Source organism: Symphalangus syndactylus, chromosome 16 (assembly GCF_028878055.3).
Source record: "Symphalangus syndactylus isolate Jambi chromosome 16, NHGRI_mSymSyn1-v2.1_pri, whole genome shotgun sequence".
NCBI lineage: Eukaryota > Metazoa > Chordata > Mammalia > Primates > Hylobatidae > Symphalangus > Symphalangus syndactylus.
The window spans coordinates 13,576,926-13,592,209 of NC_072438.2; the positions used below are offsets into that span (position 1 = coordinate 13,576,926).

A 15,284-nucleotide genomic window follows, 5' to 3' on the forward strand; every position below is an offset into this window, starting at 1 on the left:
AGATGCTCTCCTCCCCCAGTTTCTACCCAGCTTACCTCCCCCACTGCAATACAGTCTCCAAGCCTTGGCTCCTTGGCCAGGGCCTTAGAATTGATAACCCAGTACTTTAACAACTGGAGCTATGCCTACGACAACATAATAGATCGGGATGAAAGTGAATTGAGTAAATTAAAGGGAGGCGCATATTCCTATAGTGGCAAATGGGGGCAAGAAGCAGAACGTCCGCTTGCCTGAGGGCCCATTTGTCCTGTTCCGCCTGCTCCTCCTGGTCTCTATTGTGAAAAAAACCGAGGTTGCCAAGTTCAATAGGGTTTCTAAGTTTTGCTCTGGGCCTAAGGTGGACTTCTGAAGTTTTTTCCTAATGTCTGCATTACACTGTTTAACTGACAACAAAGTGGTATTGGAGTGTTATAGGGTCACAGAGAAGACCTTCAATTATCAATTATAGGTTTTAAATTTACCTGGCTTTTAAAGGAATAGAGTACACTGTTTTTTTCTTTTTCTTGTTTTTTTTTCAATTTTATTATTATTATACTTTAAGTTTTAGGGTACATGTGCACAATGTGCAGGTTTGTTACATATGTATACATGTGCCATGTTGGTGTGCTGCACCCATTAACTCATCATTTAGCATTAGGTATATCTCCTAATGCAATCCCTCCCCCCTCCCCCCACCCCACAACTGTCCCCCGGAGTGTGATGTTCCCCTTCCTGTGTCCATGTGTTCTCATTGTTCAATTCCCACCTATGAGTGAGAACGTGCGGTGTTTGGTTTTTTGTCCTTGCGATAGTTTGCTGAGAATGATGGTTTCCAGTTTCATCCATGTCCCTACAAAGGACATGAACTCATCATTTTTTATGGCTGCATAGTATTCCATGGTGTATATGTGCCACATTTTTTTAATCCGGTCTATCGTTGTTGGACATTTGGGTTGGTTCCAAGTCTTTGCTATTGTGAATAGTGCCGCAATAAACATACGTGTGCATGTGTCTTTATAGCAGCATGATTTATAATCCTTTGGGTATATACCCAGTAATGGGATGGCTGGGTCAAATGGTATTTCTAGTTCTAGATCCCTGAGGAATCGCCACACTGACTTCCACAATGGTTGAACTAGTTTACAGTCCCACCAGCAGTGTAAAAGTGTTCTTATTTCTCCACATCCTCTCCAGCACCTGTTGTTTCCTGACTTTTTGATGATCGCCATTCTAACTGGTGTGAGATGGTATCTCATTGTGGTTTTGATTTGCATTTCTCTGATGGCCAGTGATGATGAGCATTTTTGCATGTGTTTTTTGGCTGCATAAATGTCTTCTTTTGAGAAGTGTCTGTTGATATCCTTTGCCCACTTTTTGATGGGGTTGTTTTTTTCTTGTAAATTTGTTTGAGTTCATTGTAGATTCTGGATATTAGCCCTTTGTCAGATGAGTAGGTTGCAAAAATTTTCTCCCATTTTGTAGGTTGCCTGTTGACTCTGATGGTAGTTTCTTTTGCTGTGCAGAAGCTCTTTAGTTTAATTAGATCCGATTTGTCAATTTTGGCTTTTGTTGCCATTGCTTTCGGTGTTTTAGACATGAAGTCCTTGCCCATGCCTATGTCCTGAATGGTATTGCCTAGGTTTTCTTCTAGGGTTTTTATGGTTTTAGGTCTAACATGTAAGTCTTTAATCCATCTTGAATTAATTTTTGTATAAGGTGTAAGGAAGGGATCCAGTTTCAGCTTTCTACATATGGCTAGCCAGTTTTCCCAGCACCATTTATTAAATAGGGAATCCTTTCCCCATTTCTTGTTTTTGTCAGGTTTGTCAAAGATCAGATGGTTGTAGAAATGCGGCACTATTTCTGAGGACTCTGTTCTGTTCCATTGATCTATATCTCTGTTTTGGTACCAGTACATGCTGTTTTGGTTACTGTAGCCTTGTAGTATAGTTTGAAGTCAGGTAGTGTGATGCCTCTGGCTTTGTTCTTTTGGCTTAGGATTGACTTGGCAATGCGGGCTCTTTTTTGGTTCCATATTAACTTTAAAGTAGTTTTCTCCAATTCTGTGAAGAAAGTCATTGGTAGCTTGATGAAGATGGTGTTGAATCTATAAATTACCTTGGGCATATGGCCATTTTCACGATATTGATTCTTCCTACCCATGAGCATGGAATGTTCTTCCATTTGTTTGTATCCTCTTTTATTTCATTGAGCAGTGGTTTGTACTTCTCCTTGAAGAGGTCCTTCACATCCCTTGTAAGTTGGATTCCTAGGTATTTTATTCTCTTTGAAGCAATTGTGAATGGTAGTTCACTCATGATTTGGCTCTCTGTTTGTCTGTTATTGGTGTATAAGAATGCTTGTGATTTTTGTACATTGATTTTGTATCCAAGACTTTGCTGAAGTTGCTTATCAGCTTAAGGAGATTTGGGGCTGAGACAATGGGGTTTTCTAGATATACAATCATGTCATCTGCAAACAGGGACAATTTGACTTCCTCTTTTCCTAATTGAATACCCTTTATTTCCTTCTCCTGCCTAGTTGCCCTGGCCAGAACTTCCAACACTATGTTGAATAGGAGTGGTGAGAGAGGGCATCCCTGTCTTGTGCCAGTTTTCAGAGGGAATGCTTCCAGTTTTTGCCCATTCAGTATGATATTGGCTGTGGGTTTGTCATAGATAGCTCTTATTATTTTGAGATACATCCCATCAATACCTAATTTATTGAGTTTTTAGCATGAAGGGCTGTTGAATTTTGTCAAAGGCCTTTTCTGCATATATTGAGATAATCATATGGTTTTTGTCTTTGGTTCTGTTTATATGCTGGATTACATTTATTGATTTGTGTATGTTGAACCAGCCTTGCATACCAGGGATGAAGCCCACTTGATCATGGTGGATAAGCTTTTTGATGTGCTGCTGGATTTGGTTTGCCAGTATTTTATTGAGGATTTTTGCATCAATGTTCATCAAGGATATTGGTCTAAAATTCTGTTTTTTGGTTTTGTCTCTGCCAGGCTTTGGTATCAGGATGATGCTGGCCTCATAAAATGAGTTAGGGAGGATTCCCTCTTTTTTTATTGATTGGAATAGTTTCAGAAGGAATGGTACCAGCTCCTTCTTGTATGTCTGGTAGAATTCAGCTGTGAATCCATCTGGTCCTGGACTTTTTTTGGTTGGTAAGCTATTGATTATTGCCACAATTTCAGAGCCTGTTATTGGTCTATTCAGAGATTCAACTTCTTCCTGGTTTAGTCTTGGGAGGGTGTATGTGTCGATGAATGTATCCACTTCTTCTAGATTTTCTAGTTTATTTACGTAGAGGTGTTTGTAGTATTTTCTAATGGTAGTTTGTATTTCTGTGGGATCGGTGGTGATATCCCCTTTATCATTTTTTATTGTGTCTATTTGATTCTTCTCTCTTTTCTTCTTTATTAGTCTTGCTAGTGGTCTATCAGTTTTGTTGATCTTTTCAAAAAATCAGCTCCTGGATTCATTAATTTTTTGAAGGGTTTTTTGTGTCTCTATTTCCTTCAGTTCTGCTCTGATTTTAGTTATTTCTTGCCTTCTGCTAGCTTTTGAATGTGTTTGCTCTTGCTTTTCTAGTTCTTTTAATTGTGATGTTAGGGTGTCAATTTTGGATCTTTCCTGCTTTCTCTTGTGGGCATTTAGTGCTATAAATTTCCCTCTACACACTGCTTTGAATGTGTCCCAGGGATTCTGGTATGTTGTGTCTTTGTTCTCGTTGGTTTCAAAGAACATCTTTATTTCTGCCTTCATTTTGTTATGTACCCAGTAGTCATTCAGGAGCAGGTTGTTCAGTTTTCATGTAGTTGAGTGGTTTTGAGTGAATTTCTTAATCCTGAGTTCTAGTTTGATTGCACTGTGGTCTGAGAGACAGTTTATTGTAATTTCTGTTCTTTTACATTTGCTGAGGAGTGCTTTACTTCCAACTATGTGGTCAGTTTTGGAATAGGTGTGGTGTGGTGCTGAAAAAAATGTATATTCTGTTGATTTGGGGTGGAGAGTTGTGTAGATGTCTATTAGGTCCGCTTGGTGCAGAGCTGAGTTCAATTCCTGGGTATCCTTGTTAACTTTCTGTCTCGTTGATCTGTCTAATGTTGACAGTGGGGTGTTAAATTCTCCCATTATTATTGTGTGGGAGTCTAAGTCTCTTTGTAGGTCACTAAGGACTTGCTTTATGAATCTGGGTGCTCCTGTATTGGGTGCATATATATTTAGGATAGTTAGCTCTTCTTGTTGAATTGATCCCTTTACCATTATGTAATAGCCTTCTTTATCTCTTTTGATCTTTGTTGTTTAAAGTCTGTTTTATCAGAGACTAGGATTGCAACCCCTGCCTTTTTTTGTTTTCCATTTGCTTGGTAGATCTTCCTCCATCCCTTTATTTTGAGCCTATGTGTGTGTCTGCACGTGAGATGGGTTTCCTGAATACAGCACACTGATGGGTCTTGACTGTTTATCCAATTTGCCAGTCTGTGTCTTTTAATTGGAGCATTTAGCCCATTTACATTTAAAGTTAATATTGTTGTGTGTGAATTTGGTCCTGTCATTATGATGTTAGCTGGTTATTTTGCTCATTAGTTGATGCAGTTTCTTCCTAGCCTTGGTGGTCTTTACATTTTGGCATGTTTTTGCAGTGGTTGGTACCAGTTGTTCCTTTCCATGTTTAGTGCTTCCTTCAGGAGCTCTTTTAGGGCAGGCCTGGTGGTGACAAAATCTCTCAGCATTTGCTTGTCTGTAAAGTATTTTATTTCTCCTTCACTTATAAAGCTTAGTTTGGCTGGATATGAAATTCTGGGTTGAAAATTCTTTAAGAATGTTGAATATTGGCCCCTACTCTCTTCTGGCTTGTAGAGTTTCTGCCGAGAGATCCACTGTTAGTCTGATGGGCTTCACTTCGTGGATAACCCGACCTTTCTCTCTGGCTGCCCTTAACATTTTTTCCTTCATTTCAACTTTGGTGAATCTGACAATTATGTGTCTTGGAGTTGCTCTTCTCGAGGAGTATCTTTGTGGCATTCTCCATATTTCCCGAATCTGAATGTTGGCCTGCCTTGCTAGATTGGGGAAGTTCTCCTGGATAATATCCTGCAGGGTGTTTTCCAACTTGGTTCCATTCTCCCTGTGACTTTCAGATACACCAATCAGACGTAGATTTGGTCTTTTCACGTAGTCCCTTATTTCTTGGAGGCTTTGTTCGTTTCTTTTTATTCTTTTTTCTCTAAACTTCCCTTCTCGCTTCATTTCATTCATTTCGTCTTCCATCACTGATACCCTTTCTTCCAGTTGATCGCATTGGCTCCTGAGGCTTCTGCATTCTTCATGTAGTTCTCGAGACTTGGCTTTCAGCTCCATCAGCTCCTTTAAAGACTTCTCTCCATTGGTTATTCTAAGTATCCATTTGTCTAATTTTTTTTTTCAGTTTTTAACTTCTTTGCCATTGGTTTGAATTTCCTCCTGTAGCTCGGAGTAGTTTCATTGTCTGAAGCCTTCTTCTCTCAGCTTGTCAAAGTCATTCTCCATCCAGCTTTGTTCCGTTGCTGGTGAGGAGCTGCATTCCTTTGGAGGAGGAGAGGCACTCTGCTTTTTAGAGTTTCCAGTTTTTCTGCTCTGTTTTTTCCCTATCTTTGTGGTTTTATCTACTTTTGGTCTTTGATGATGGTGATGTACAGATGGGTTTTTGGTGTGGATGTCCTTTCTGTTTGTTAGTTTTCCTTCTAACAGACAGGACCCTCAGCTGCAGATCTGTTGGAGTTTGCTAGAGGTCCACTCCAGACCCTGTTTGCCTGGGTATCAGCAGTGGTGGCTGCAGAACAGAGGTGGCTGTAGAACAGCGGATATTGGTGATCTGCAAATGCTGCTGCCTGATTGTTCCTCTGGAAGTTTTGTCTCAGAGGAGTACCCGGCCGTGTGATGTGTCAGTGTGCACCTACTGGGGGGTGCCTCCCAGTTAGGCTGTTCAGGGGTCAGGGACCCACTTGAGGCAGTCTGCCCGTTCTCAGATCTCCAGCTGTGTGCCGGGAGAATCACTACTCTCTTCAAAGCTGTCAGACAGGGACATTTAAGTCTGCAGAGGTTACTGCTGTCTTTTTGTTTCTCTGTGCCCTGCCCCCAGAGGTGGAGCCTACAGAGGCAGGCAGGCCTCCTTGAGCTGTGGTGGGCTCCACCCAGTTCGAGCTTCCAGGCTGCTTTGTTTACCTAATCAAGCCTGGGCAATGGCAGGCGCCCCTCCCCAGCCTCGCCGCCGCCTTGTTGTTTGATCTCAGACTGCTGTGCTAGCAATCAGCGAGACTCCATGGGTGTAGGACCCTCTGAGCCAGGTGTGGGATATAATCTCCTGGTGTGCCCTTTTTTTAAGCCCATTGGAAAAGTGCAGTATTAGGGTGGGAGTGACCCGATTTTCCAGGTGCTGTCTGTCACCCCTTTCTTTGACTTGAAAAGGGAACTCCCTGACCCCTTGCGCTTCCCGAGTGAGGCAATGCCTTTCCCTGCTTTGGCTCACACCTGGTGCCCTGCACCCACTGTCTGGCACTCCCTAGTGAGATGAACCCGGTACCTCAGATGGAAATGCAGAAATCACCCGTCTTCTGTGTCACTCATGCTGAGAGCTGTAGACCAGAGCTGTTCCTATTCGGCCATCTTCTGTTTTTTTCTTAACTACTTATATATCTCTCTCTTTCTTTCTCTCTTTGACTTTCTCTCTCTTTCTCTTTGACTTTCTGCCTTTCTCTCTTCCCCATCTCTCTCTTCCCCCTCTCTCTCTTCTCTCTTTCATTTCTCTCTCTGTTTCTCTTTCCCTCTTTTTCTCTCTCGGTAGATGGATTTTGGGAACACAGCGGAAGAATGTTCACTCGTTGCCCCCATTTGCCACTATAGGAATATGCGCCTCCCTTTAATTTACTCAATTTACTTTCATCCTGATCTATTGTGTTGTTGTAGACATAGTTCCAGTTGTTAAAGTACTGGGTCATCAGTTCTAAGGCCCTGGCCAAGGAGCCAAGGCTTAGAGATTGTATTGCAGTGGGGGAGGTAAGCTGGGTAGAAATTGGGGGAGGAGAGCATCTTACACAATGGGAGAGCAATCCTCCTAGCCATTTACAAACTTGGGGCCCTGGCAAGGGTGGTAGGTCCCACATAACTACCCATGTTGAGAGCTGTATGCCTAAATTGGGAGGGACACCAGGGACAAGACTCCCTGGGTTCATACCCTAGGTGCTTAAGGACACAGTGTAGAGCTTCCTTAGATCCCTTTGGAGATACAACTTGCTCTAATACTTGGGAGAGGAAGTGAGTCTGAAGCATTAGTACCTAGGAGGCAGGGATCAGAGGAAGTAGATTCAGAGGTAAGGAGAATTTTGGGGCTACACTTTCAAGAAAGTCGTGGTTAGGACCCAGGAAGTATGGGCCAGAAGGAGAGATAGGGGTGCACGCATGGGCAACCGTTGAGTAGAGACTTCTGGCTGCACCATGATCTTGACCAGCCAATGCCGGGAATTTGGGACGACAGCTTTCTGCCTCTAGTCGGCCCTCAGCTTCCCCAAGAAAATTGTGAAAGTAGAAGCTGGTTCCAGGCAGACCAATGCTCCCAACCCAAAAGGGTTGGGGTTTGTTAGAAAGCCTTTTCCCAGAAAGCCTCACACCAGAGTCTTAAGTCCGGTGGCCAAGCTAATCGTTTTTAACCCGCCGAAAGGTGCCCAGTATTTTCCTCCAATTCTAAGGAAGGATAGGACAGAATAGCAAGTGAAAGTGGCTCAATATTACTCACTGCTTTGGAGAATCCCCATACGAGCCCAGCAAATGTTACCAGTGGGTCTTTGCTCCCAGAGCTCCCAAGATGGTGGTGGGCTGCTTCCAAAATGGCAGCAAGCCTCTTGTTCTCTGACCTGGGGTTCTTGTCCTCATGGCTTCCAAGGAATGGAACCTTGGGCCATGCGGTGAGTGTTATAGCTCTATTAGAAGCCATGGGTCATGGAAGAGAACTGTGGAACCCAGGTACTAGTGTTCAGCTCAATTAGGATGAACCCAGGCACTTAGCTGCGCAGGAACAATGTGAGCCTCTAGCCTGATTGGGAGCAGCAATGGGTGCCTCACTGGATCAGAAGCTCAGTGGACACCCTGCTGGATCTGGAGGGGTGGAAGTCAGTGGTGGGTCTGCGATGGCGATGATCAGCAGTGGTGGAAAGGAAGCGATAGCTCAGCTCGAGCTGGAACAAACATGGACCAGAAGAGTGTGTGCAGTTGCAAGATTTAATAGAGTGAAAACAGAGCTCCCATACAACGGGGGGTGGGGGGACCCAAAGAGGGTTGCCCGATCTGGCTCGAATGCCTGGGTTTATATCCTGATCATTGTCCCTCCCCCTGTGCTCTCAGGCTATAGGTGATTTGATTATTTCTTTACCTCCTGTTTTTAGCCTAATTGGTATTTTAGTGAGCTCTCTTTACTACCTGATTGGTTGGGTGTAAGCTGAGTTACAAGCCCCATGTTTAAAGGTGGGTGTGGTCACCTTTCCCAGCTAGGCTTAGGAATTCTTAGTCGGCCTAGGAAGTCCAGCTAGTCCTGTCTCAGCATCACTGTATTATCACCCCCAAGGTGCACAGACCTTAGGAAGGTCACCCAGCTAGGAAGCTGTAACGTTGAGATTTGAACCCAGACAGTCTGGCTTCACAATCCTTATCTCTAATAGTTGTACCGTAATGTGGTAAGGTTGGTGACTTCGAGTGGCATGGGCCCATAGGTACTTGTTAGGATCTGGGGATTTGGAGCCAGCTGTGCTTGATAATAGTTGTATGACCATGGTCAATGTCTCTAAGAAGCTCCAGTTTCCTCACCTGGAAAAGGAGACTACTGATAGTACTTGGGCTTGGTGGGCACAGTTGAGGTCTGTGTAGCTGCTTAACACAGTCACCTGCACGCAGCACCAGCTCAGTAATTGGAGGTTGTTATGAGGGTTTTATCAGGCTGGAGAGAAATGCAAAGATTCCATAAGGTATTAGAGATGCACTGCGGACTTGGTAATGTACTGAAGTTATGGCACATGGAGAGGGGAATTCCAACATGACACTGGGGTTTGTAATTCCAGTAATCCTTGGGTGACTGGCAGTGTGGAACTGGGGTGCAGGAAGCAAGGCTGGGTCAGGGCTGAGAGGCTGAATTCAGTGTGGAACACTCAGTATGGGGATCTCCAGAACATGAGAGGTGGGGAATTGCCATTGACTGCCAAATGAGCTCAAGAGTCTGGAGGTGTCAACTGGGGAGCCTTGCACACACTGAGGACATGATGTTTTCAGTTCTCTTGCGTACATACCTCAGAGTGGAATTGCTGAGTCACGTGGTCACTCCATGTTTAATCACTTGTGGAACTGCCATACTGTTCTCCAGAATGGCTGGGTCACTTTACATTTTCACTGGAAGGGCATGAGAGTCTGATTTCTCCACATCCTCTCAATAGTTGTGATTATTTGTTTCTTTTTTTTTTTTTTTTTTTGAGACAGAGTTTCACTGTCACCCAGGCTGGAGTGCAGTGGCGCCATCTAGGCTACTGCAATCTCTGCCTCCCGGGTTTAAGTAATTCTCTGCCTCAGCCTCCCGAGTAGCTGGGACTATAGGCACCTGCCACCATGCCCGGCTAATTTTTTTGTATTTTTAGTAGAGTTGGGGTTTCACCATGTTGGCCAGGCTGGTCTTGAATTCCTGACCTCGTGATCCACCCGTCCTGGCCTCCCAAAGTGCTGGGATTACAGGCATGAGCCACTGCGCCTGGCCTATTTATCTGTTTCTTTAAGAGATAAGGTCTTGCTGTATCACCCAGGCTGGTCTCAAACTCCTGGGCTCAAGCTGTCCTCCTGCCTTAGCCTCCCCAGAGTAGCTGGGACCACAGGTACGTGCCACTATAGCCGGCATTTAGTATCTTTTTGCTCATTGCCATCCTAGTGGATGTGAAGTGGTCTCTCATTGGGTTTTTGGTTTGCATTTTCCTGATGGCTAATGATGTTGACCATATTTTTCTGTTTTTTTTTTTTATTGTTGTTTGTTTGTTTTGTTTTCTTTGAGACAGAGTTTCATTCTTGTTGCCCAGGCTAAAGTGCAGTGGCGCAATCTCAGCTCACTGCAGCCTCTGCCTCCCAGTTCAAGCGATTCTCCTGCCTCAGCCTCCTGAGCATCTGGGGTTACAGGCATGCGCCACCATGCCCAGCTAATTTTTGTATTTTCAGTAGAGACGGGGTTTCACCGTGTTGGCCAGGCTGGTCTCAAACTACTGACCTCAGGTGATCCACCCATCTCGGCCTCCCAAAGTATTGGGATTACAGGTGTGAGCGTGCCTGGTCTTTCCTGTATTTTTTGACCATTTGTCTGTCTTTGGAGAAATGTCTATTTGAACCCTTTGCCCATTTTTTAATTGGTTATTTGTCTTTTTATTGAGTCTTAAGATTCTTTTTTTTTTTTTTTTTTTTTTTTTTGAGATGGAGTCTCGCTCTGTCACCCAGGCTGGAATGCAGTGGTGCAATCTTGGTTCACTGCAACTTCTGTCTCCCAGGTTCAAGCGATTCTCCTGCCTCAGCCTCCCGAGTAGCTGGGATTACAGCCATGTGCCACCATGCCCGGCACATATAATCTTTTTTATATGTTGCTGGATTCAGTTTACAAAATTTCATTCAGGATTTTTGCATCTGTATCACAAGAGATGTTTATCTCTAGTTTTCTTGTGATGTCTTTGTCTGGTTTTGGTGTCAAAGTAATACTGGCCTCATAGAATGAGTTGGGAAGTATTCTCTTCTGTGTTTGGGAAGAACTTGAATAATTGATCATCTTTTTTAAATGTTTGGCAGAATTCACAATTGAGCCCCTGGTTTTTCTTCGTGGACAGTTTATTGATCGCTAATTCAATCTCTTCAGTCATTATAGATCTGTTCAGATTTTCAGGTTTTCATAAGGCAGTTTTGTTAGCTATGTCTTCCTAGGAATATGACCACTTCATGTCATTTGTTGGCATACTGTGGTTCACAATATTCCCTCACAATCCTTTTTATTTCTTTAGGGACAGTGGTGATGTCCCGTTGTTGATTCCTGTTGAGGAATTTGTGTTTTCTCCTTTTTATTTGGCCAGTCTAGCTGAAAGTTTGCCAATGGTGTCAGTCTTTGCAAGGAACCAACTTGATCGTTTATTGATTTTTCTCTATTTTTCTGTTCTCTATTCCATTCACAGTTGCTCTGTCTTTTATTATTTTCTTCCTTCTGTTTTAAGAAGGAAGGAAATAATTTAAGTTTACTTTGTGTTTCTTTTCCAGTGTCTTAAGGTGGTACTTGAAAGGCATGACTCTGAGGTTAGACATTGCTGGGCTTGGAGCCCTTCTCCCCACTTCTCAGCGGAGGGGGTTTGGGAAACACAGCCTCTCTGAGCTTCCATTTCTCTGTCTTTCGGGGCGGGGGGGCAGTAGTACATGGCTCACAGCTGTTGGAAGGGCGAAATAAGATAAGACTATAGAAGGCAGGATTCCTGCCACAGACTTGGGTTCACCAGCCATTCCCCTCAATGCCTTCATCAGCCAAGCCACTTGGAAAAGGACCCAGTCTCCAGAAAACTCCAGAATGGTTATTTGGTCAAGAGAGCTGAGTTTTGGGAGGCCTGCTATGTTAGCAGGGAAGCCAGCTGTCTATATGTCGAGGAGAAGCCAGTGCAGAAGCCTGTGAACAGAGGTTCTGTGCTGGAGGCCCTGTGTCCAGGTGGACCGGCGGTGGTGGGGACGTGAGGTACCATTGTGTGTGGCCAGAGTGGACCGGCTGGCACTGGCTGGATTCCAGAGGGAATGTTTCCTGACCCTGGATTTAGTGAGCCTTGGGGATGGGTCTGGATGTCTAGGGTGCTCCCAAGAGGGCAGAGTGCTCTCAGGCAAGGCTGTGCAACAGAAAACCAGACCTCCAACGAACCCTCTGCACTGTGTGCCTGCTGACCCCCAGGCTGTGCCTGGCTTTCTTCTGTGTCCTTGGCATCTGTGTTCAGGAGTGGACGAGGGAATTCTTCTTGCCTTTTCTTTTGGGAGAATGATGCTAGCCATTCACAGAGTGATTCTCTTTTGCCATCCTTTTGGATTTCGAGTTTGCTTTTCTCTGATTTGTAAGGTGTTGCGGGCTCTCCTGTTGGTGGGGGTGGTTTGAACCCATAGATGGGAGAGCATGGATTCAGGTTGCATGTTTTGTGCAGGCTCTCATCACGCGATGGCGTCCACTGTGGAAGGAGGCGACACAGCTCTGCTCCCAGAATTCCCCAGGGGGCCCCTCGACACCTACCGAGCAAGAGCGTCCTTCAGCTGGAAGGAGCTGGCGCTGTTCACGGAAGGGAAGGACATGCTTCGCTTTAAGGTGAGGTGTGCAGTTGCGCGCAGCTTCTTTCTTCCCAGTGGGGTCTTAGTTCGTTAGCAGAATGGGATTTCTGGCTCTTATAGCTGCTCCTCTGCCGGGCGAGGCTCATCCCAGGCAGCGAGGCCTCTCTCCTCTCTGCACCCCAGGACAGGCCTCAGGGAATTGATGAGGAGTCTGGAAATGAACACGGATTGTTGATGTTTCCTAAGCCTCCAGCCCTCTAGTCCGTTGGGAATGATAGTCGTATCTCTGTCTGGGTGTCTCTGGGTCAGACTGTGTCCCATGAAGCCTGTGGCCTGGAGGTAAACTATATAAGGGCACATGGAGAGTCCATCTTTTACTCCAAATAAGCCTTCCCCATCTCCCGCGTTTCCAGAAAACCATCTTCTCAGCTCTCGAGAACGACCCTCTTTTCGCCCGTTCCCCTGGAGCCGATCTGTCCTTGGAGAAGTATCGCGAGCTGAACTTCCTTCGATGCAAGAGGATCTTCGAGTATGACTTCCTCAGTGTTGAAGACATGTTCAAGAGCCCTCTGAAGGTCCCCGCCTTGATTCAGTGCCTGGGGATGTATGACTCTTCTCTGGCTGCCAAATACCTCCTCCACAGCTTGGTGAGCATATGGCCTAGGGGAGAGGGAAATGGCTTTCACCCTGCACTGAGCCTTGAGGGATGCCTGTCGCAGGGCCAACCAGGAGGCAGAGAAACTCCAGGTTTTCCAGCTATATTTGCAACTTTTAAAAATTATCTTTTTTAATGTTTTAAAACAAATTTCAGTCCCCCTTTTCATTCTTTTATTTTCAAGCCCATCCACCATCATGTATTTGCAAATTTACACATGTAAGTCCTTGAATAAAATACAATGTGGTGAAGCTTCAAGTCCCATCAGAAGAGGAGCTGTTGGGACTTTTTTTTTTTTTTTTTTTTTTTACCTCATACAAAAAGACAAATGATTAAAAAAAACAACAACAAAAAAAAGTAGGCCAAAGGGAGAAACCTGTGTTTTTCCTTCCTTTGTAACACATCAGCAGAGCTGAGCTTGGGCAAAATGGCTTTGCCCTTAGCCTTGCCTCATTGTTTGATGGGCTGGTGGGCTCTGTTCTCCGTACAGCTCTCCCTGCTGTCCTCAGACCCCCAGGACTCCTTGCAGGCATCTTAAGTCCCAGGTGATTTCTGTGTGCCTTATACAAGCTGCTCGGCACAGAGATGTAGGTCTTACCACTCACATGAACTCAGGGACCCGGGGCAGCTGTGTGTCGGGAGACCCTGGCCTGGGGCATCCGGGCTGCTGACTAACCTCTCAGCGCTTGTTCTCCACCTTGGGGAAAGTGCAGTGTGGCGGTGTAGCAGCGTGGGCGTGGTGTTAGAGTGCCGTTGTGTGTCGTGATGTTCCGGAGGAGCAGTACTCTTCTTACCTGCCCCCTGTTGATAGGACGATGTTATACTTTCAGGTTTTTGGATCAGCAGTTTATAGTTCTGGTTCTGAAAGACATCTCACATATATTCAAAAGATCTTCAGGATGGAGGTAAGTTCTGGTTCATGGTGAATTGTGAGCCTGGTTCTCTTGCTTGGTCTCTGTAGAGATTTGTGAAAAGAGAAGATTATAGAAGGGGGTGCCCAGGGGGCTTATGCTCTTCTTGTTTCCTAGTGTTCTCAGGCTTCTCACCAAATAGCTAGCACTGTTCTTTAGCTAACACAGGCACATTGACTTCCTAGCACCAGGTGAATTGTCGCCGAGGCCTTCCACTGTCTTTTCCTGATGAGCAGTTCCTGCCACCTTAGTGACTTGGAGCAGCTGCGGTCAGCTTGGTTTAGGCTGCTGTGGTTGCCAGCTAAGTGTGGCAGCATGACTCAGTCAAGTCACTAGTTGGGTAGATGGAAATTTGGGGCTTTGATATATGGTTTCATCTTTAAAGGAAAGATGTCAGCGAGGTCCTTCTGGGAATGTGCACAAAGAAGTTTTCTTGCTTTCCATCATTTTGTGCTTTGACGTTTAGATTTTTGGATGTTTTGCTCTGACCGAATTAAGCCACGGCAGTAATACCAAGGCCATTCGCACGACTGCCCACTACGATCCTGCCACTGAGGTAGGTATTACCTTCCCCTGGATCCCTGGGTTTGGAGCATATGAGACGTCATGAGTGCAAATGCCGTTGTCAAGAATAAGGAAAAACCTTAAAGCAAGAGGCCTGTCCACATACACATGTGTAGAAATACCCACCGAGATTCATCACACTGAAAAGTGGGGCTCAGGAGATCAGGCATTGGAGGACAAAGCCTGTGCCCACCATGAACTTTATGGGAAATTGATCGTGGTTTGGATTTGTGTGTAATTTGAGTGCAGTGAAGAAGCCCTCATTCTGTAAAATTTATTGCCTTGTTTACCTGGCTGCCTATTCGTAGTGGATTCATAAACCGTTCACATGGCCCATGGTTTCTACAGTGGGCCCCGTGGAGACAACATGCTCCCTGCCCTCTGCCCTTTGTGGCTGTCCCTCTGCGAAGAGCCTGCCTTGTCCATTTCCGCCACCGCAGTCTGACTCCTTGGGCCCTTACCATCCTCTTGACCTCTCTGGTACCTGCATTGTGGCCGCTGCCTGGGAGTTTCCAGAGTGGTGCAGTGAGACGGGCCACAGATGGATGCCCTGGGGCTCTCAGTGCTGTGGAGGGATGCAGGGGTGGAGGGAGATGGGCCACAGATGGGTGCCCTGGGGCCGTCAGTGCTGTGGAGGGGCGCAGGGCAGGGAGGGAGGATGGGGAAGGTCCCCACCTGCCCTGCTCTGTTCCCTGGCCCTGCCTCCCTGCCGCCACGTCACTCTCCTTGGCCTCCACTTGTCCCTGAGGCCTAGGTCTCCCTGCCAGTCTTTCCTCACCCACCTTCCACCCTCCCCCGTTGGCAGTGGTCAGGGAGGACTGTTGTGTGGCA

The 15,284-nt window shown here is 45.6% G+C and overlaps 1 protein-coding gene across 14 annotated transcripts in view; it reads left to right on the forward strand.

Annotated features, from left to right (window-relative positions):
• The window catches only part of ACOX3 (acyl-CoA oxidase 3, pristanoyl), a 64,342-nt gene that overhangs the window by 6,095 nt on the left and 42,963 nt on the right, over positions 1-15,284 (forward strand). For all 14 annotated transcript variants that reach the window (XM_055245773.2, XM_063619372.1, XM_055245771.2 and 11 more), the window contains exons 2-5: positions 12,203-12,360; positions 12,737-12,970; positions 13,809-13,883; positions 14,356-14,445. In XM_055245773.2, the coding sequence (XP_055101748.1) occupies positions 12,217-12,360; positions 12,737-12,970; positions 13,809-13,883; positions 14,356-14,445 (543 nt within the window). In that variant the 5' untranslated portion in view covers positions 12,203-12,216. The remainder of the gene's footprint in view (positions 1-12,202; positions 12,361-12,736; positions 12,971-13,808; positions 13,884-14,355; positions 14,446-15,284) is intronic.